The sequence below is a fragment of the Oncorhynchus tshawytscha genome, unplaced genomic scaffold (assembly GCF_018296145.1).
Source record: "Oncorhynchus tshawytscha isolate Ot180627B unplaced genomic scaffold, Otsh_v2.0 Un_contig_5320_pilon_pilon, whole genome shotgun sequence".
Taxonomy (NCBI): Eukaryota; Metazoa; Chordata; class Actinopteri; order Salmoniformes; family Salmonidae; genus Oncorhynchus; species Oncorhynchus tshawytscha.
The window spans coordinates 25,014-48,768 of record NW_024608778.1 but is presented as its reverse complement, the minus strand read 5'-3'; the positions used below and the strand labels follow the sequence as shown (position 1 = coordinate 48,768).

The 23,755-nt window shown below is 46.0% G+C and overlaps 1 protein-coding gene across 1 annotated transcript in view; it reads right to left on the bottom strand.

Annotated features, from left to right (window-relative positions):
* Nucleotides 1–2,406: 2,406 nt before the first annotated feature.
* LOC121843812 overlaps nt 2,407–23,755 on the bottom strand; it is a 42,919-nt gene continuing 21,570 nt past the window's right edge. Inside the window, exons 9-12 of the mRNA XM_042313654.1 lie at nt 18,242–18,321; nt 17,692–17,967; nt 16,629–17,605; nt 2,407–2,417 (exon numbers count right to left, since the gene is read on the bottom strand). Coding sequence (XP_042169588.1) covers nt 2,407–2,417; nt 16,629–17,605; nt 17,692–17,967; nt 18,242–18,321 — 1,344 coding nt within the window. The remainder of the gene's footprint in view (nt 2,418–16,628; nt 17,606–17,691; nt 17,968–18,241; nt 18,322–23,755) is intronic.

Here is a 23,755-nt window from a genome sequence, read left to right as displayed (position 1 = left end):
CCGATGGTACTGTGTAGGCTCGGTCAAAACAACATGGCTCAGAACCCCTCTGGACCGATGGTACTGTGTAGGCTCGGTCAAACAACATGGCTCAGAACCCCTCTGGACCGATGGTACTGTGTAGGCTCGGTCAAACAACACACTCAGAACCCCTCTGGACCGATGGTACTGTGTAGGCTCGGTCAAACAACACACTGGTACTGTAGAACCCACTCAGAACCCCTCTGGACCGATGGTACTGTGTAGGCTCGGTCAAACAACACACTCAGAACCCCTCTGGAGGGCACTGTGTAGGCTCGGTCACCACACCGATGGTACTGTGTAGGCTCGGTCATCTGGACCGACTGTGTAGGCTCGGTCAAACAACACACTCAGAACCCCTCTGGACCGATGGCACTGTGTAGGCTCGGTCAAACAACACACTCAGAACCCCTCTGGACCGATGGCACTGTGTAGGCTCGGTCAAACAACACACTCAGAACCCCTCTGGACCGATGGCACTGTGTACGCTCGGTCAAACAACATGGCTTCTTCTGGCATTGTACAGAAACAGTCTATTCTCTATTACTGCAGTCTCGAGAGGATCTTTATAGTGTACCTACGATAGATGTCACATCTTTATAGCAATGATCTATTGTGGATGTCTGGTGACCATTAAAAATGGTGTGCATGTGTGTTAAACACGAATCAGAGAGCCAATGCACCGCGACAAGTTTAGTTCTGAACTTTTTATTGAAAGACAGACAGACAGACCTTATAAGAATAAGGACAGGTGACAGGCCAACATCTGAGAGGGTCTCAAGAAGTTTACAGAAAGAAACATATATTATTCACATCAGAAGAAGAAGAACAAAGCAGTATACAGTAGAATCACTCAAGTTCAACATGATCAAAACCAGTCAACAAGGGCCTCCCGAGTGGTGTAGTGGTCTAAGGCTACTAGAGATCCTGGTTCAAGTCCAGGCCCTGTCACAGCCGGCCGTGACCGGGAGACCCATGGGGCAGGCGCACAATTGGCCCAGTGTCGTCCGGGTTAGGGGAGGGTTTGGCCGGCAGGGATGTTCTTGTCCCATTGCGCTCTAGCGACTCTAGTGGTGGGCCGGGCACAGTGCACGCTGACACGGTCACCAGGTGTTATGGTGTTTCCTCCGACACATTGGTGCGGCTGGCTTCCGGGTTAAGTGGGCACTGTGTTGGGTTGAGCAGTGCGTTTGGGTTGTGTTTCGGAGGACGCGCGGCTCTCGACCTTCGCCTCTCCGAGTCCGTACGGGAGTTGCAGAGATGAGACAAGACTGTAACTACCAATTGGATACCAGGAAATTGGGGAGAAAAAAATGGGTAAAAATATAAAATATAAAAACTGTCAACAGATCAGGGAAAAGGAACAGTAAAAACAGTTTGTGTGTCAAAGAGCATTGTGTTACATACATACATAGTCAGTCAGTGTATATAAACATCAACATCCCTCTGGTTTTTACTACAGGCTAGGTTTTCTGTACAAGTGGACACACTACAGGACATACCCAACTAGTCGTGATCATGTGTTTACACACTCAACAATAGTTAAATAATTTTATTAATTGATACAAATTTTAAAAAGGACAAATACACAAAAAAAAAAGTTGACGGGAAATGGATTGATTTGAAACAGCCTCGGTCCCAAATTACACCCTATTCAGTGTTTCCCAACTCCAGTCCTCCAGTGCCCCCAACAGCCCAACTCCTGTCCAACAGCCCAACTCCAGTCCTCCAGTCCCCCCAACAGCCCAACTCCAGTCCTCAGTTCCCCAACAGCCCAACAGGCTACTGGAGGACTGGAGATGGGTTGTTGGGGTAATGGAGGACTGGAGTCGGGCTGTTGGGGGACTGGAGGACTGGAGTTGGGCTGTTGGCGGGACAGGAGTTGGGCTGTTGGGGGCACTGGAGGACTGGAGTTGGGCTGTTGGGGATGTGGAGGACTGGAGTTGGGCTGTTGGGGACTGGAGTTGGGCTGTTGGGGGTAGTGGAGGACTGGAGTTGGGCTGTTGGGGGACTGGAGTTGGGCTGTTGGGGGTAGTGGAGGACTGGAGTTGGGCTGTTGGGGTAGTGGAGGACTGGAGTTGGGCTGTTGGGGTACTGGAGGACTGGAGTTGGGCTGTTGGGGGTAGTGGAGGACTGGAGTTGGGCTGTTGGGGGTCTGGATTTGGGCTGTTGGGGGACTGGAGTTGGGCTGTTGGGGGACTGGAGTTGGGCTGTTGGGGGTACTGGAAGACTGGAGTTGGGCTGTTGGGGAACTGGAGGACTGGAGTTGGGCTGTTGAGGGACTGGAGGACTGGAGTTGGGCTGTTATGGGTACTGGAGGACTGTAGTTGGGCTGTTAAGGGACTGGAGGACTGGCGATGGGAAACACTGCCCCTACATAGTGCACTACTTGGGGTCTGGTCATAAGAAGCACACTATATTGAGAATGGAGTGCATGCTGGGACAAAGATACTCTCTACAGGGGACAGGCCTTAGTTTAATAATAACCATTTTAGGATATGATGATGACAAAAGAGGAATCTATTCAGTTTATTTTATTTACAGTTTGGGAGGGATCAATAAAGGAGATGACAAGATGAGTAGAGGAGAGGAAGGGAGCGTAGAGTAGAGGGGATCAGTCATGTGTAGAGTAGAGAGTAGAGTAGAGTAGAGTAGAGTCAGAGTAGAGTAGAGTAGAGTAGTAGAGTAGAGTAGAGTGGATCAGTCAGGTGTAGAGTAGAGAGTAGAGTAGAGTAGAGTAGAGTAGAGTAGAGTGGATCAGTCAGGTGTAGAGTAGAGTAGAGTAGAGTAGAGTAGAATCAGTCATGAGTAGAGTAGAGTAGAGTAGAGTAGAGGGATCAGTCATGTGTAGAGTAGAGTAGAGTAGAGTAGAGTAGAGTCATGTGTAGAGTAGAGTAGAGTAGAGTAGAGTAGAGTAGAGGGATCAGTCATGTGTAGAGTAGAGTAGAGTAGAGTAGAGTAGAGTAGAGTAGAGGGGATCAGTCATGTGTAGAGTAGAGTAGAGTAGAGTAGAGTAGAGTAGAGTGAGTAGAGTAGAGTAGAGGGAATCAGTCATGAGTAGAGTAGAGGGGATCAGTCATGTGTAGAGTAGAGTAGAGGGAATCAGTCATGTGTAGAGTAGAGTAGAGGGGATCAGTCATGTGTAGAGTAGAGTAGAGTAGAGTAGATCAGTCATGTGTAGAGTAGAGTAGAGGGAATCAGTCATGTGTAGAGTAGAGTAGAGGGAATCAGTCATGTATAGAGTAGAGTAGAGTAGAGGGAATCAGTCATGTGTAGAGTAGAGTAGAGGGAATCAGTCATGTATAGAGTAGAGTAGAGTAGAGGGAATCAGTCATGTGTAGAGTAGAGTTGAGGGGATCAGTCATGTGTAGAGTAGAGTAGAGGGAATCAGTCATGTATAGAGTAGAGTAGAGTAGAGGGAATCAGTCATGTGTAGAGTAGAGTTGAGGGGATCAGTCATGTGTAGAGTAGAGTAGAGGGGATCAGTCATGTGTATAGTAGAGTAGAGTAGAGTGGATCAGTCAGGTGTAGAGTAGAGTAGAGTGGATCAGTCATGTATAGAGTAGAGTAGAGGGGATCAGTCATGTGTAGAGTAGAGTAGAGGGAATCAGTCATGTATAGAGTAGAGGGAATCAGTCATGTGTAGAGTAGAGTAGAGGGGATCAGTCATGTGTAGAGTAGAGTAGAGTAGAGGGGATCAGTCATGTGTAGAGTAGAGTAGAGAGAATCAGTCATGTATAGAGTAGAGTAGAGGGAATCAGTCATGTATAGAGTAGAGTAGAGAGAATCAGTCATGTATAGAGTAGAGTAGAGTAGAGTAGAGTAGAGGGGATCAGTCATGTGTATAGTAGAGGGAATCAGTCATGTGTAGAGTAGACTGTCCACATCATCCTGTCACTGCCCAACTCTGTTGAGAGACTGAATCAGCTCTGTTGAGAGACTGAATCAGCTCTGTTTTGAGACTGGATCAACTCTGTTGAGAGACTGAATCAGCTCTGTTTTGAGACTGAATCAACTCTGTTAAGAGACTGAATCAGCTCTGTTTTGAGACTGAATCAACTCTGTTGAGAGACTGAATCAACTCTGTTTTGAGGTGGAATCAACTCTGTTGAGAGACTGAATCAGCTCTGTTTTGAGACTGAATCAACTCTGTTGAGGAGACTGAATCAACTCTGTTTTGCGACTGAATCAACTCTGTTGAGAGACTGAATCAACTCTGTTGAGAGACTGAATCAACTCTGTTGAGTTTTACCATCAGGGTGGGATCAATTCCATTTCACTCCAATCAATTCAGGAGATTAATTTGAATTCAATTCATTTCTGATTCTTCAAATGAATTGAACAATCCAGAGTGCGAATTATACGGTGACGTTCGGGGGGGATAAAAAAAAAAGTAATTTATTAACAATAAAGATTTTTTATTAACTTTTAATATTTAGTTTCTCCAAAATATCTCCAACATCCAGACAGTGCACTGTGCACCAGCCATTTCAGGAACGGAAAGAGACATCTGGAATAAAACACCAAAAAAGTGGAATGACATTCGGTGATGTCCCCCCCAAGAAACCTGGGAACACCTGAGAACTAACGGAATATCATCATGGGACCGGACAAAATCTGAACCAATCATACAAGTCTATGTTTCACAAGTTTGGACATCAAAGAACAGAACAGCAGAATACAGTACAGTAGAATACAGTAGTAATACAGTAGAATACAGTACAGAACAGTAGAATACAGTACAGTAGAACAGTAGAATACAGTAGAGTACAGAACAGTAGAATACAGTACAGAACAGTAGAATACAGTAGAGTACAGAACAGTAGAATACAGAACAGTACAGAACAGTTGAATACAGTAAAATACAGTAGAGTAGAATACAGTAGAGTACAGAACAGTAGAATACAGTACAGAACAGTATAATACAGTACAATACAGTAGAATACAGTAGAGTACAGAACAGTAGAATACAGTACAGAAGAACAGCAGAGAGTACAGTACAGAACAGTACAGAACAGTAATACAGAATACAGTACAGAACAGTAGAATACAGAGCAGTACAATACAGAACAGTAGAATACAGTACAGAACAGTAGAATACAGTACAGAACAGTAGAATACAGAACAGTACAGAACAGTAGAATACAGTACAGTACAGACAGAACAGTAGAATACAGTACAGTACAGAACAGTAGAATACAGAACAGTACAATACAGAACAGTAGAATACAGAACAGTAGAAGACAGTACAGAACAGTAGAATACAGTACAGTACAGAACAGTAGAATACAGAAGTACAGAACAGTAGAATACAGTACAGAACAGTAGAATACAGAACAGTACAGTACAGAACAGTAGAATACAGACAGAACAGTAGAATACAGTACAGAACAGTAGAATACAGTACACAGTAGAAATATAATACAGAACAACACAGTAGAATATAGTAGAATACAGAACAATACAGTAGAATACAGTTCAGTAGAGTAGAGTTCAGTAGAGTACAGTAGAATACAGTATATTACAGAACAGTAGAATACAGTACAGTACAGTTGTACTCAACTCGATTGCTCTACTGTGTACTGTACCGTATTAAACTCTTGTGTGTATTATATTGTATTAAACTCTACTGTACTGTGCTGAACTCTACTGAACTATCTACTGTACTCTACTGTACTATACTCTACTGAACTCTACTGAACTATAATCTACTGTACTCTACTGTACTATACTCTACTGAACTCTACTGTACTCTACTGAACTATAATCTACTGTACTATACTCTGAACTCTACTGAACTCTACTCTACTGTACACTACTGAACTCTTACTGAACTCTGCTGTACTGTACTGAACTCTACTCTTCTGAACTTCTACTCTACTGAACTCTACTGTACTCTACTCTACTGAACTCTTTCTTGAACTCTACTGTACTCTACTCTATTGTACTGTCTACTGAACTCTACTGTACTGTACTGAACTCTACTCTACTGAACTCGGACTGTAGTGTACTGAACTACTGTACTCTACTGAACTCTTCTACTGCACTGTACTAAACTCTACTCCACTGTAATGTACTATAAATCTCTACTGTACTGTACTAAACTCTACTCTACTGTACTCTACTCTAGTGAACTCGACAGTGTACTCTACTGTATTAAACTCTACTGTACTGTACTAAACTCTACTCCACTGTAATGTACTATACTCTACTGTACTGTACTGTACTGTATTGAACTCTACTCTACTGAACTCTATTGAACTCTACTGTACTCTACTCTACTGTACTCTACTCTAGTGAACTCGACAGTGTACTCTATTGTACTGGACTAAACTCCACTGTAATGTTTCTCCACTGTACTGTACTCTGCGGTGTATTCTACTGTATTAAGCTCTACTATACTGATCTCTACTCTACTGAACTCTACTGTACTCTACTGAACTCCACTGAACTCTACTTACTGTACTTACTGTAACTCTACTGTACTCTACTGTACTCTACTCTAGTGAACTCGATTAGTGTACTCTACTGTACTAAACTCTACTCCACTGTAATGTACTATAGTATACTCTACTGTACTGTACTGTACTCTACTGTACTCTACTGTATTAAGCTCTTCTATACTGTACTGAACTCTACTCTACTGAACTCCATACTGTACTGTACTGAACTCTACTGTACTGTACTGAACTCTACTGTACTGTACTAAACTCTACTCCACTGTAATGTACTATACTCTACTGTACAGTACTGAACTCCACTGTACTGTACTGAACTGTACTGTACTGAACTCTACTATACTGTACTGAACTCTACTGTACTATACTGAACTCTACTGTACTGTATTAAACAGTAGAATACAGAACAGAACAGTAGAATACAGAACAGTACAGAACAGTAGAATACAGAACAGTACAGTAGAGTACAGAACTGTAGAATACAGAACAGAACAGTAGAATGCAGAACAGAACAGTAGAATACAGAACAGTACAGAACAGTAGAATACAGAACAGTACAGAACAGTAGAATACAGAACAGTAGAGTACAGAACAGTAGAATACAGAACAGTACAGAACAGTAGAATACAGAACAGTAGAGTACAGAACAGTAGAATACAGAACAGTACAGAACAGTAGAATACAGAACAGTAGAATACAGAACAGTACAGAACAGTAGAATACAGAACAGTACAGAACAGTAGAATACAGAACAGTAGAGTACAGTACAGTACAGTAGAATACAGTAGAGTAGAGTAGAGTACAGTACACTGCAGTAGAACACAGTACAGTACAGAACAGTAGAATACAGAACAGAACAGTAGAATACAGAACAGTACAGAACAGTAGAATACAGTACAGTACAGAACAGTAGAGTACAGTACAGTACAGAACAGTAGAGTACAGTACAGTACAATAGAATACGGTAGAAGACAGTACAGTACAGTAGAGAACAGTAGAGTACAGTACAGTACAGAACAGTATAGAACAGTAGAATGCAGTACAGTACAGTAGAGAACAGTAGAATACAGTACAGTACAGAACAGTAGAGTACAGTAGAATACAGTAGAATACAGTACAGTACAGAACAGTAGAATACAGAACAACACAGTAGAATACAGAACAATACAGTAGAATACAGTATAATACAGTACAGTACAATAGAATATGGTAGAATGCAGTACAGTACAGTAGAGAACAGTAGAATGCAGTACAGTACAGAACAGTAAAACAGTACAGTACAAAACATTAGAGTACAGTACAGTACAGAACAGTAGAATACAGTACAGTACAGTAGAGAACAGAAGAGTACAGTACAGTACAATAGAATACAGAACAGTACAGAACAGTAGAGTACAGTACAGAACAGTACAGAACAGTAGAATACAGTACAGTACAGAACAGTAAAGAACAGTAGAATACAGTACAGTACAGTACAATACAGTAGAATACAGTACAGAACAGTAGAATACAGAACAATACAGTAGAATACAGTACAGTACAGAACAGTAGAGTACAGTAGAATACAGTACAGTACAGAACAGTAGAATACAGTACAGTACAAAACAGTAGAGTACAGTACAGAAGAATACAGTACAGTACAGTAGAATGCAGTACAGTACAGAACAGTAGAATACAGTACAGTACAGAACAGTAGAATACAGTACAGTACAAAACAGTAGAGTACAGTACAACGTACAGAACAGTAGAATACAGTACAGTACAGGACAGTAGAATACAGTACAGAACAGTAGAATACAGTAGAATATAGTACAGTACAGTAGAATACAGTACAGAACAGTAGAATACAGAATAATACAGCACAGTACAGAACAGTAGAATACAGTAGAATACAGTAAGAATACAGAACAGTACAGTACAGAACAGTAGAATACAGTACAGAACAGTCAAATACATTACAGAACAGTAGAATACGTAGAGTACAGTACAGAACAGTAGAATACAGTACAGTACAGAACAGTAGAATACAGTACAGAACAGTCGAATACAGTACAGTACAGTACAGTACAGTACAGTACAGAACAGTAGAATACAGTACATTACAGAACAGTAGAATACAGTACATTACATTACAGTAGAACACAGTACATTACAGAACAGTAGAATACAGTACAGTACAGTAGAATACAGTACATTACAGTACAGTAGAATACAGTACAGTAGAATACAGTACATTACAGAACAGTAGAATACAGTACAGTAGAATACAGTACATTACATATCTCAGTAGAGTTCAGTAGAGTAGAGTTCAGTACAGGACAGTAGAATACAGTATATTACAGAACAGTAGAATACAGTACAGTACAGTTGTACTCAACTCATTTGCTCTACTGTGTACTGTACTGTATTAAACTCTACTGTACTGTACTGAACTCTACTGAAATCTACTGTACTGTACTCTACTGAATTCTACTCTACTGAACTCTAATCTACTGAACTCTACTCTACTGAACTCTACTCTACTGTACTGTACTCTACTGAACTCTAATCTACTGAACTCTACTGTACTGTACTGAACTTTACTTTACTCTACTGTAATCTACTGAACTCTACTGTACTGACTCTACTGTACTCTACTGAACTTTACTTTACTCTGCTGTAATCTACTGAACTATACTGTACTGTACTGAACTTTACTGCACTATACTGTACTCTACTCTACTGAGCTCTACTGTGTACTGTACTGTATTAAACTCTACTGTACTGTACTCTACTGAACTCTACTCTACTGAACTCTAATCTACTGAACTCTACTCTACTGAACTCTACCTTACTGTAATATACTGAACTCTACTCTACTCTACTCTACTCTACTCTACTGTACTCTATTGTACTGTACTGAAATCTACTCTACTGTACTCTACTGTACTCTACTGAACTATACTCTATTGTACTCTACTGAACTCTACTCTACTGATCGCTACTGAACTCTAATCTACTGAACTCTACTCTACTAAACTCTACTCTACTGTACTGAACTATAATCTACTGTACTCTACTGTACTATACTCTAGTGTACTCTACTGAACTCTACTCTACTGTACACTACTGAACTCTACTGAACTCTGCTGTACTGTACTGAACTCTACTCTTCTGAACTCTACTCTACTGAACTCTACTGTACTCTACTCTACTGAACTCTTCTTGAACTCTACTGTACTGTACTCTACTGTACTCTACTCTACTGTACTGAAATCTACTCTACTGTACACTACTGAACTCTACTGAACTCTGCTGTACTGTACTGAACTCTACTCTTCTGAACTCTACTCTACTGAACTCTAATGTACTCTACTCTACTGAACTCTTCTTGAACTCTACTGTACTGTACTCTACTGAACTCTACTGTACTGTGCTGTACTCTACTGAACTCTACTCTACTCTACTCTATTGTACTCTACTCTACTGAACTCGACAGTGTACTCTACTGTATTAAACTCTACTGTACTGTACTAAACTCTACTCCACTGTATTGTACTATACTATACTGTACTGTACTAAACTCTACTCTACTGAACTCTACTGAACTCTACTGTACTGTACTCTACTCTAGTGAACTCTTCTTGAACTCTACTGTACTGTACTGTACTAAACTCTACTCCACTGTAATGTACTATACTCTACTGTACTAAACTCTACTCTACTGAACTCTACTGTACTCTACTGAACTCTACTGTACTGTACTCTGTGGTGTACTCTACTGTATTAAGCTCTACTATACTGTACTGAACTCTACTCTACTGAACTCTACTGTACTCTATTGAACTCTACTGAACTCTACTGTACTGTACTGAACTCTACTGTACTGTACTGAACTCTACTGTACTGTATTAAACTCTACTGTACTGTACTCTACTGTGTACTCTACTGTATTAAACTCTACTGTACTGTACTCTACTGTGTACTCTACTGTATTAAACTCTACTGTACTGTACTCTACAGTGTACTCTACTGCATTAAACTCTACTGTACTGTATTCTACTGTGTACTCTACTGTATTAAACTCTACTGTACTGAACTCAACTGTACTGTACTGTACTGTAAATGAACTCTACTCTACTGTAATGTACTATACTATACTGTACTGTAATGAACTCTACTCTACTGTAATGTACTATACTGTACTGTAATGAACTCTACTCTACTGTATTGTACTATACTATACTGTACTGTAATGAACTCTACTCTACTGTATTGTACTATACTATACTGTACTGTAATGAACTCTACTCTACTGTATTGTACTATACTATACTGTACTGTAATGAACTCTACTCTACTGTATTGTACTATACTATACTGTAATGAACTCTACTCTACTGTATTGTACTATACTATACTATACTATACTGTACTGTAATGAACTCTACTCTACTGTAATGTACTATACTATACTGTACTGTAATGAACTCTACTCTACTGTATTGTACTATACTATACTATACTGTACTGTACTAAACTCTACTCTACTGTATTGTACTATACTATACTGTAATGAACTCTACTGTATTGTACTATACTATACTGTACTGTACTAAACTCTACTCTACTGTATTGTACTATACTATACTGTACTGTAATGAACTCTACTCTACTGTACTGGTACTATACTGTACTGTACTGTAATGAACTCTACTCTACTGTATTGTACTATACTATACTGTACTGTAATGAACTCTACTCTACTGTATTGTACTCTACTGTATTGTACTGAACTCTACTATATTGTACTATACTATACTGTAATGAACTCTACTCTACGGTATTGTACTCTACTCTACTGTATTGTACTATACTATACTGTATTGTACTATACTCTACTGTATTGTACTATACTATACTGTAATGTACTATACTATACTGTAATGTACTATACTATACAGTACTGTAATGAACTCTACTCTACTGTATTGTACTATACTGTACTGTAATGAACTCTACTCTACTGTATTGTACTCTACTCTACTGTATTGTACTATACTATACTATACTGTCCAAACTTGTGAACCCAACTGTGGTTTGTGACTACTATGATTGTGACTACTATACTATGTGACTACTATGATTGTGACTACTATGATTGTGACTACTATGTTTGTGACTACTATGATTGTGACTACTATACTATGTGACTACTATGATTGTGACTACTATGATTGTGACTACTATGATTGTGACTACTATGTTTGTGACTACTATGATTGTGACTACTATGATTGTGACTACTATGTTTGTGACTACTATGATTGTGACTACTATACTATGTGACTACTATGATTGTGACTACTATACTATGTGACTACTATGATTGTGACTACTATGATTGTGACTACTATGATTGTGACTACTATGATTGTGACTACTATGATTGTGACTACTATGATTGTGACTACTATGATTGTGACTACTATGTTTGTGACTACTATGATTGTGACTACTATGATTGTGACTACTATGTTTGTGACTACTATGTTTGTGACTACTATGTTTGTGACTACTATGATTGTGACTACTATGTTTGTGACTACTATGATTGTGACTACTATGATTGTGACTACTATGTTTGTGACTACTATGATTGTGACTACTATGTTTGTGACTACTATGTTTGTGACTACTATGATTGACTATGAGCCCATTGTAGAAAATTCAATTGCAGAAATTCCGTTACAAATGTTTGGGGAAATTCCATTACCGATTTGGTAACGGTCAAGTTTTAATCACTTGATAATTCATAAACAACATGTATATCAGTAAAATAACTATAACAAATTGATAGGTCTACCTGTACTTGTTCTGCGGACTGTCATTATGCTCCTCCTCATGAGGGAGAGAAATTAGACAATATTGTGGTTGTGGAAACAGAATTACAAGATACAAGGCAATATTTCTTAAACTTACAGAAGGAAGGAAAATGTCTCCAAAACTAAATATACAGTAAGTGTTGATATTCATTTACCTCTCTCTCTCTACCGCACCGGCTGTCTCTACCTCTCTCTCTCTCTACCGCACCGGCTGTCTCTACCTCTCTCTCTCTACCACACCGGCTGTCTCTCTCTCTCTACCGCACCGGCTGTCTCTACCTCTCTCTCTACCACACCGGCTGTCTCTCTCTCTCTACCGCACCGGCTGTCTCTACCTCTCTCTACCACACCGGCTGTCTCTACCTCTCTCTCTACCACACCGGCTGTCTCTACCTCTCTCTCTCTACCACACCGGCTGTCTCTACCTCTCTCTCTCTACCGCACCGGCTGTCTCTACCTCTCTCTCTCTACCGCACCGGCTGTCTCTACCTCTCTCTCTCTACCGCACCGGCTGTCTCTCTCTCTACCGCACCGGCTGTCTCTACCTCTCTCTCTCTACCGCACCGGCTGTCTCTACCTCTCTCTCTACCGCACCGGCTGTCTCTCTCTCTCTACCGCACCGGCTGTCTCTCTCTCTCTACCGCACCGGCTGTCTCTACCTCTCTCTCTCTACCGCACCGGCTGTCTCTCTCTCTCTACCGCAACGGCTGTCTCTCTCTCTCTCTCTACCGCACCGGCTGTCTCTCTCTCTACCGCACCGGCTGTCTCTCTCTCTACCGCACCGGCTGTCTCTCTCTACCGCACCGGCTGTGTCTCTCTCTCTACCGCACCGGCTGTCTCTCTCTCTCTACCGCACCGGCTGTCTCTCTCTCTACCGCACAGGCTGTGTCTCTCTCTCTCTACCGCACCGGCTGTCTCTCTCTCTCTACCGCACCGGCTGTCTCTCTCTACCGCACCGGCTGTCTCTACCTCTCTACAGCACCGGCTGTCTCTACCTCTCTCTGCCGCACCGGCTGTCTCTCTCTCTCTACCGCACCGGCTGTCTCTCTCTCTCTACCGCACCGGCTGTCTCTCTCTCTCTACCGCACCGGTTGTCTCTCTCTCTACCGCACTGGCTGTCTCTCTCTCTCTACAGCACCGGCTGTCTCTACCTCTCTCTATCGCACCGGCTGTCTCTACCTCTCTCTCTCTACCGCACCTGCTGTCTCTACCTCTCTCTCTCTCGCTCTCTACCTCACAGGCCGTCTGTACCTCTCTCTCTCTACTGCACCTGCTGTCTCTACCGCTCTCTCTCTACAGCACCGGCTGTCTCTACCTCTCTACCTCACCGGTTGTCTCTACCTCTCTCTCTCTATCGCACCGGCTGTCTCTACCGCTCTCTCTCTACCGCACCTGCTGTCGCTACCTCTCTCTCTCTCTACCGCACCGGCTGTCTCTACCTCTCTCTCTCTCTCTACCTCACCGGCTGTCTCTACCTCTCTCTCTCTACCGCACCTGCTGTCTCTACCTCTCTCTCTACCGCACCTGCTGTCTCTACCTCTCTCTCTCTACCGCACCGGCTGTCTCTACCTCTCTCTCTCTACCACACCTGCTCTCTCTACATCTCTCTCTACCGCACCGGCTGTCTCTACCTCTCTACCACACCGGCTGTCTCTACCTCTCTCTACCGCACCGGCTGTATCTATCTCTCTACCGCACCGGCTGTCTCTACCTCTCTCTCTCTACCGCACCGGCTGTCTCTACATCTCTCTCTACCCCACCGGCTGTCTCTACCTCTCTCTCTACCGCACCTGCTGTCGCTACCTCTCTCTCTCTCTCTACCACACCGGCTGTCTCTACCTCTCTCTCTCTCTCTACCACACCGGGTGTCTCTACCTCTCTCTCTCTACCGCACCGGGTGTCTCTACCTCTCTCTCTCTCTCTCTACCGCACCGGCTGTCTCTACCTCTCTCTCTCTACCGCACCGGCTGTCTCTACCTCTCTCTCTCTCTACCACACCGGGTGTCTCTACCTCTCTCTCTCTCTCTACCGCACCGGCTGTCTCTCTCTCTCTACCGCACCGGCTGTCTCTCTCCCTCTACAGCACCGGCTGTCTCTACCTCTCTCTACCGCACCGGCTGTCTCTACCTCTCTCTCTCTACCGCACCGGCTGTCTCTCTCTCTACAGCACCGGCTGTCTCTACCTCTCTCTACCGCACCGGCTGTCTCTACCTCTCTCTCTCTACCGCACCGGCTGTCTGTACCTCTCTCTCTCTACCGCACCGGCTGTCTCTACCTCTCTCTCTACCACACCGGCTGTCTCTACCTCTCTCTACCGCACCGGCTGTCTCTACCTCTCTCTCTCTCTACCTCACCGGCTGTCTCTACCTCTCTCTCTCTACCTCACCGGCTGTCTCTACCTCTCTCTCTCTACCGCACCGGCTGTCTCTACCTCTCTACCGCACCTGCTGTCTCTACCTCTCTCTCTCTCTACCTCTCTCTCTCTACCTCACCGGCTGCCTCTACCTCTCTCTCTCTACCGCACCGGCTGTCTCTACCTCTCTCTCTACCGCACCGGCTGTCTCTACCTCTCTCTCTCTACCGCACCAGATGTCTCTACCTCTCTCTCTACCGCACCTGCTGTCTCTACCTCTCTCTCTCTACCGCACCGGCTGTCTCTACCCCTCTCTCTCTACCGCACCTGCTCTCTCTACCTCTCTCTACCGCACCGGCTGTCTCTACCTCTCTACCACACCGGCTGTCTCTACCTCTCTCTACCGCACCGGCTGTATCTATCTCTCTACCGCACCGGCTGTCTCTACCTCTCTCTCTCTACCGCACCGGCTGTCTCTACCTCTCTCTCTACCCCACCGGCTGTCTCTACCTCTCTCTCTACTGCACCGGCTGTCTCTACCTCTCTCTCTCTACCGCACCGGCAGTCTCTACCTCTCTCTCTACCGCACCGGCTGTCTCTACCTCTCTCTCTACCACACCGGCTGTCTCTACCTCTCTCTCTCTACCGCAACAGGTGTCTCTACCTCTCTACCGCACCGGCTATCTCTACCTCTCTCTCTCTACCGCACCGGCTGTCTCTACCTCTCTCTCTCTACCGCACCGGCTGTCTCTACCTTTCTCTCTCTACCGCACCGGGTGTCTCTACCTCTCTCTCTCTCTACCGCACCGGCTGTCTCTCTCTCTCTCTCTACCGCACCGGCTGTCTCTACCTCTCTCTCTCTACCGCACCGGCTGTCTCTACCTCTCTCTCTACCGCACATTATTTAGAGACCGTCTCCTCCCCCGTAGTTGGTCTTTGTTGCATTTAGGGGCCCTCCCCTGTAATTCGCACTCTGGAACAATCTCAATCTCCATGTTTCTGGTGGAGTACTAGTGTCTAGTATAAACACTTGTTCATATGTAAAAACCCATATGTTGCTCTACTTATATCCAGTGACATACTACTTAGAATGAAGCAATATATTTAAGAATACATTACAGAATGGAATTGGTCTTCTAGAATACATTATAGAACAGAAGAGGTGTTCTAGAATACATTATAGAACAGAAGAGGTGTTCTAGAATACATTATAGAACGGAAGAGTTGTTCTAGAATACATTATAGAACAGAAGAGGTGTTCTAGAATACATTATAGAACAGAAGAGGTGTTCTAGAATACATTATAGAACGGAAGAGTTGTTCTAGAATACATTATAGAACAGAAGAGGTGTTCTAGAATACATTATAGAACAGAAGAGGTGTTCTAGAATACATTATAGAACGGAAGAGTTGTTCTAGAATACATTATAGAACAGAAGAGGTGTTCTAGAATACATTATAGAACAGAAGAGGTGTTCTAGAATACATTATAGAACAGAAGAGGTGTTCTAGAATACATTATAGAACAGAAGAGGTGTTCTAGAATACATTATAGAACAGAAGAGGTATTCTAGAATACATTATAGAATGGAAGAGGTGTTCTAGTGTGGATATTGGAACATCTTTAGATCCAAACCCCACCCACCCACCTTATAGGCCCTTCCCTGGCCTGGAGGATGGGGATAGGCTAGAATGGACTGCTCCCATCTGTCCCTCTCTCTCCTCCTGCTCACAGATTGGCTGGCCAGGTGAGTGGGTGGGCGGGGAGGGAGGAGGGTAGGAAGGAGGGGGATGGTGAGGTGGGGGAGGGAGGGGAGAGGGGGTCTGGGGGAGGTGGGGAGGGGCGGGGGGGGGAAGAGGTAGAGGTGAGGAGGGAGGAGGAGGTGGGGAGAGATGAGAGGAGCGGGAGCGTGAGGAGGGGGAGGTGTGTGCTGCGGGGGTTCGGGTGGCGGGGGCAGTCACTGATCTGTTCCAGGAGAGAGGGCATGTCCCCCTCGATCTTCTCCAGCACCGCCGCCATTTGCTTCTCGATCTGTTCGATCACGCTGTCCATCTGCCAATCAGCAGTACTACTACCATGACCTCTGACCCCAACACCTCCGTGCTCCAGTCCCCCATACATCCCTCCTCCACCCCCACTGCCGTACAGAGAGGAGCAGTAGGAACCCCCGTACCCCCCCAGCTCAACCTCCTGGCTGTATGCAGTGGTGTGTCGGCCTAGACTAGGGGAGCTTCCCAGGGCCCCTATGGTATAACTGTAGCCCCCCTCGGACGGTTCGGGTTCCCCCCTGGACATGCTGAACTCTACACTGTGCCTGTCTGCCCTCTGGTCTCTACCAATGGGGCTCGAGTCACCTCTTGGCCCTATCCCAGGTCCTACTCCTGAACCTACCCCTATTCCAAATATCCCTGCCCCTGCCCCTGCTCCAAATGTCCCTACTCCTCCCATCTCCATCCCAGTTCCTACCCCCATGGACCCTACACCCACCCCAACCTCCAGTCCAGCAGGCCTCTCAGCTACAGCCTCAGGGAGCTGGGTCTGACACCAGCTCCTATCATCCATCTCCTGCTTCTTCTCCTCCACTGGAGCCTGCACTGTCGGCCTCCTGTCAGGGGGGGGCACTGTGGTAGTAACAGGAACTGTAGGAGTGGGAGAGGCAGCAACAGGAGCTGTAGGAGTGGTAGAGGCAGCAACAGGAGCTGTATGAGTGGTAGAGGCAGCAACAGGGCTGTAGGAGTGGTAGAGGCAGCAACAGGAGCTGTAGGAGTGGTAGAGGCAGCAACAGGAGCTGTAGGAGTGGTAGAGGCAGCAACAGGAGCTGTAGGAGTGGTAGAGGCAGCAACAGGAGCTGTATGAGTGGTAGAGGCAGCAACAGGGACTGTAGGAGTGGTAGAGGCAGCAACAGGGACTGTAGGAGTGGGAGAGGCAGCAACAGGAGCTGTAGGAGGAGCAGGGCCTGGGCCGGTGTTGTGGAGTTGGGCGGCCATCTTGCGCCGTTGGGTGGTTGGAGTCTCGGGAGCGTCAGAGGGCGGATGCTTCTTTTCAGCGTTGTTAGGCAACGATGATACTGCTCTTTTGGGTTCAGGGACGGAGATGGGGGTGGAATCCTGGGGCTTGGTGATGTCAGGGGTTACGGTGGGGATAGGAAGTGTTTTGGTCTCTGGGTTTGTTTTGGTTTTGCCCAATGCGGCAGCCATTTTGCCTGACGTCTTCTTCAAGGCTGGCTTCTCTGGCTCCTCCCCTGGAGGTTTGGAACTGGCATTTGATTGGCTGAGAGGTTGAGAGCGCTGTTCATTGGTGGCAGAAGGAGAGATCCCTACGGAGGGACTTAGAGGGATCCTCCCCCTACATTCTCCTCCTCCTCCCCCTCCTCCTCACCCCTAGTCCCCCGTTCATCTCCTCCCGCTCTGGGCTGGTTTCAACCGTCACCTCTAGAGATACACTGCCTGTCACCCTCCTTCCTTAGTCTCCCCCCACTCCTCCTCCTCCCTGGACCTCTCCTCCTCCTCCTCCCCCTGGACCTCTCCTCCTCCTCCCCCCCTGCCCTCCTGCCGCTGCCGCCTCGGCTGCAGCAGCTTCAGATGCACGAAGACGCTGCATGAAGGTGGTGACTCTGATCGCTTTCTGTAAAAGAGAGAGTGAGGGGGAGAGGGTGACCGGGGGGAGGGGGGTGACCGGGGGGTGACCAGGGAGGGGGTGACCGGGGGAGGGGGGAGAGGGTGACCGGGGAGGGGGGGGGTAATCAGATAATACATCACAGTACTGTACCTTCATACATCTTTACAGCATTACTTATGGTATGTATAGTTTGGTCTTAGTGGGAGAATATATGGGGAATATATAATGACAAATATTTAGCATTGAAGCCCTGAACTGAAACATGTCGACAGAGCCAGGCTGGGAAACATGTCGACAGAGCCAGGCTGTGAAACATGTCGACAGAGCCAGGCTGGGAAACATGTTGACAGAGCCAGGCTGGGAAACATGTCGACAGAGCCAGGCTGGGAAACATGTCAACAGAGCCAGGCTGGGAAACATGTCGACAGAGCCAGGCTGGGAAACATGTCGACAGAGCCAGGCTGGGAAACATGTCGACAGAGCCAGGCTGGGAAACATGTCGACAGAGCCAGGCTGTGAAACATGTCGACAGAGCCAGGCTGGGAAACATGTCGACAGAGCCAGGCTGGGAAACATGTCGACAGAGCCAGGCTGGGAAACATGTCGACAGAGCCAGGCTGGGAAACATGTCGACAGAGCCAGGCTGGGAAACATGTCGACAGAGCCAGGCTGGGAAACATGTCGACAGAGCCAGGCTGGGAAACATGTCGACGGTCAATATTTTGTCACTTCTTGACTTGGGATTGGGTGAGTGATTTCTATAACTAGACTTAACCACAGTATGATTGGATCAATGAACCAGGAACTATTTCAGAAGAATGAGACTTAACCACAGTATGTATGTGTCACGCCCTGACCTTAGAGATCCTTTATTCTCTATTCTGGTTATGTCGGGGTGTGACTAGGGTGGGCATTCTAGTTTTGTTATTTCGATGTTGGCCTGGTATGGTTCCCAATCAGAGGCAGCTGTCTATCATTGTCTCTGATTGGGGATCATACTTAGGCAGCCTTTTTCCCACTGGGTGCTTGTGGGATCTTGTTTTTGTTAGTTGCCTGTGAGCACTCCATTACTTCACGTTTAGTTTGTTTCTGCATTGTTTTGGTGAGTTTCAATAATGAAACATGTGGAACTCTACGCACGCTGCGCCTTGGTCCGTTTATTCATTAAACGAACGTGACAGAAGATCCCACCACCCACGGACCAAGCAGGGTGCCCAGGAGGAGCAGGGATCCTGGGCCTGGGAGGAAAGCCAGGAGTGGAGGACATCCTGGACGTGGGACGAGATTATGGCAGGAGACAGAAGCCTGCCATGGAAGCAGGCGGAGGCAGCGAAGGAGCAGCAACGACGACACGGGGGTTCGCGGCCACGACGGAAGCCCGAGAGGCAGCCTTAAAAAATTATTTTTGTATTTTTGGGAGGGAGCACACGGGTTGGTCGGGCGGAGCTGAGGGTTGAACCAGAGCCAATCTGGGAGAGGAAGGTGAACTTGGAGGGGAGTGAAGGGAGTGAATCAGAGACAGTCAGTGAGTTGATGGGGAAATTGGAGGAGTATTGTTTTGGTGTGTTGGTGCATGAGGCACGACATTCGCCCTAAGGAGCGTGTCCTCAGTTTAATGCCACCTGTGCCAGCTCTCCGCACTCACTTTGAGGAGCTTGTTATCGTTCCGGTACAATGTGTGCCGGTTCTATGCACCGTGTCTCCAGTGCGCCTCCCCAGCCCGCTACGTCCTGTGCCAGCTCCCGCACTTGCCGTGCGAAGGTTGTCATCTGTCCAGGACACGTTGTTCCAGCTCTACACTCCAGACCTCCAGTGGGCCACCACAGCTCAGTACGTCCTGTGCCGGCTCCACGCTCCAGGCCTCCTGTGCTAGCTCCACGCACCCGGCCTCCAGTGCGTCTCCCCAGCCCGGTACGCCCTGTGCCAGCTCCACGCACCAGGCCTCCAGCGACGGTCTGCAGTCCAGAGCCTCCAGCGACGGTCTGCAGTCCAGAGCCTCCAGCGACGGTCTGCAGTCCGGAGCCTCCAGCGACGGTTCCCAGTCCGGAGCCTCCAGCGACGGTTCCCAGTCCGGAGCCTCCAGCGACGGTTCCCAGTCCGGAGCCTCCAGTGACAGTTCCCAGTCCGGAGCCTCCAGCGACAGTTCCCAGTCCGGGCCTTCAGCGACAGTTCCCAGTCCGGGAGCCTCCAGCGACAGTTCCCAGTCCGGAGCCTCCAGCGACAGTTCCCAGTCCGGAGCCTCCAGCTACAGTTCCCAGTCCGGAGCCTTCAGCGACGATCCACGGCCAGGTTCCTCCGGCGACGATCCATGGCCTGGTTCCTCCGGCGACAATCCACGGTCCGGTTCCTCCGGCGCTGTTCTATGAGCCGGAGCTTCCGGCTATGATTCACGGCCAGGTTCCTCCTCCGATGATCCACGATCCGGTTCCTCCGGGGACGATCCATGGTCCGGAGCTTCCGGTGACGATCCCCGCACCAGAGTCGCCACCGAAGCGGGCGGTTCCGCAAGCGGAGCGGGGTCTACGCCACCAAGGCTAGATGCCCACCCGGACCCTCCCCTATAGAGTCAGGTTTTGCGGCCGTAGTCTGTACCTTTGCCGGGGGGTGTGTGTGTACTGTCACGCCCTGACCTTAGAGATCCTTTATTCTCTATTCTGGTTAGGTCGGGGTGTGACTAGGTGGGCATACTAGTTTTGTTATTTCGATGTTGGCCTGGTATGGTTCCCAATCAGAGGCAGCTGTCTATCATTGTCTCTGATTGGGGATCATACTTAGGCATGTTTCTGCATTGTTTTGGTGAGGTTCAATAATTAAACATGTGGAACTCTACGCATGCCTTGGTCCGTTTATTCAACAAACAAACGTGACAGTATGCATGGGTCAATGAACCAGGAACTATTTCAGAAGAATGAGACTTAACCACAGTATGTATGGATCAATGAACCAGGAACTATTTCAGAAGAATGAGACTTAACCACAGTATGTATGGGTCAATGAACCAGGGACTACTTCAGAAGAATGAGACTTAACCACAGTATGTATGGGTCAATGAACCAGGAACTACTTCAGAAGAATGAGACTTAACCACAGTATGTATGGGTCAATGAACCAGGAACTACTTCAGAAGAATGAGACTTAACCACAGTATGTATGGGTCAATGAACCAGGAACTACTTCAGAGGATTGAGACTGAAGTACAGTATGTTTAAAAAATTTAACATTTAAAATTGAACCTTTATTTAACTAGGCAAGTTAGTTTTAAGAAGAAATTCATATTTACTATGATGGCCTACACCAGCCAAACTCAGACGACGCTGGGCCAATTGTGCGCCGCCCTATATGATTCCCAATCATGGCCGGTTTTGATACAGCCTGGATTCGAACCATGGTGTCTATAGTGACACCTCTAATACCTCTAATACTGAAATGCAGTGCCTTAGACCTCTGAGCCACTCGGGAGCCAGCGTATGTATGGGTCAATGAACCAGGAACTACTTCAGAGGAATGAGATAGACAGGGCCGGGCTGGATAGTCAATCACTGCATCTCAAAAATCCATAGTGGCTTCCTTTCTTTTCCTTCATCTGCACTGATCCTAACAGAGCTGGACAGGGGAAAGCAGATGTCCTTCATAACATTTGACCATTTTGCTTTCACCCGACCCATGTATCCTAGGCCTAGATCAGTGCCGATGTAGGAAAGGAAAGGAAGGAAGGAAAGGAAGCAAGGAAATGAAGAACACTTGAGATGCACCCGAAGAAGAGGAGGAAATCGCAGATGGAACTCTTCTGGGATTGGCTGAGTGACAGTGGGCTGGATCGGAGTGGGAGGGGCTGAGGGAAGAGAGACTTTATCTCACCAATCAGACACGTTTCCTCTCTGTTTCTCTCTCACAGAAATACACTGATGGTGTTCATCTCCTTTGAGACTCCTAGTGGTGTCATCCCAAATGGAACCCTATTCCCTATATTGTGTACTACGTTTGACCAGGGCCCTATAGAACCCTATTCCCTATATAGACTGTAAACTCTCCTTCCAGACTCATATCAAACATCTCCAATCGAAAATCAAATCAAGAGTCGGCTTTCTATTCTGCAACAAAGCCTCCTTCACTCATGCCGCCAAACTTACCCTAGTAAAACTGACTATCCTACCGATCCTCGACTTCGGCGATGTCATCTACAAAATTGCTTCCAACACTCTACTCAGAAAACTGGATGCAGTTTATCACAGTGCCATCCGTTTTGTCACTAAAGCACCTTATACCACCCACCACTGCGACTTGTATGCTCTAGTCGGCTGGCCTTCGCTACATATTCGTCGCCAGACCCACTGGCTCCAGGTCATCTACAAGTCCATGCTAGGTAAAGCTCCGCCTTATCTCAGTTCACTGGTCACGATGGCAACACCCATCCGTAGCACGCGCTCCAGCAGGTGTATCTCACTGATCATCCCTAAAGCCAACACCTCATTTGGCCGCCTTTCGTTCCAGTTCTCTGCTGCCTGTGACTGGAACGAATTGCAAAATCGCTGAAGTTGGAGACTTTTATCTCCCTCACCAACTTCAAACATCTGCTATCTGAGCAGCTAACTGATCGCTGCAGCTGTACATAGTCTATCGGTAAATAGCCCACCCATTTTTACCTACCTCATCCCCATACTGTTTTTATTTATTTACTTTTCTGCTCTTTTGCACACCAATATTTCTACCTGTACATGACCATCTGATCATTTATCACTCCAGTGTTAATCTGCTAAATTGTAATCATTCGCCTACCTCCTAATGCCTTTTGCACACAATGTATATAGACTCTCTTTTTTTTCTACTGTGTTATTGACTTGTTAATTGTTTACTCCATGTGTAACTCTGTGTTGTCTGTTCACACTGCTTTGCTTTATCTTGGCCAGGTCGCAGTTGTAAATGAGAACTTGTTCTCAACTAGCCTACCTGGTTAAATAAAGGTTAAATAAAAAAATAAAAATACAAAATATATAGTGTACTACGTGTGACCAGGGCCCTATAGAACCCTATTCCCTATATTGTGTACTATGTTTGACCAGGGCCCTATAGAACCCTATTCCCTATATTGTGTACTACGTTTGACCAGGGCCCTATGGACCAGGGGCGGGGGGTGTGTGTCAATTTTTCAATAATGATGGCTGATGTCTAATATTAAAGAAGTCTCAAGGTATTACTTGTCTGAGGTAGAGTACCTCATGAAAAGCTGTAGACCACATTATCTACCAAGAGAGTTCTCATCTATATAGTCTATTTACCACCACAGACCGATGCTGGTACTAGGAACACACTCAACCACTTCTATAAGGCCATTAGCAAACAAGAAAGTGCTCATCCAGAAGCGGCGCTCCTAGTGGCCGGGGACTTTAATGCAGGCAAACTTACATGCGTTGTACCTCATTTCTACCATAATGTCACATGT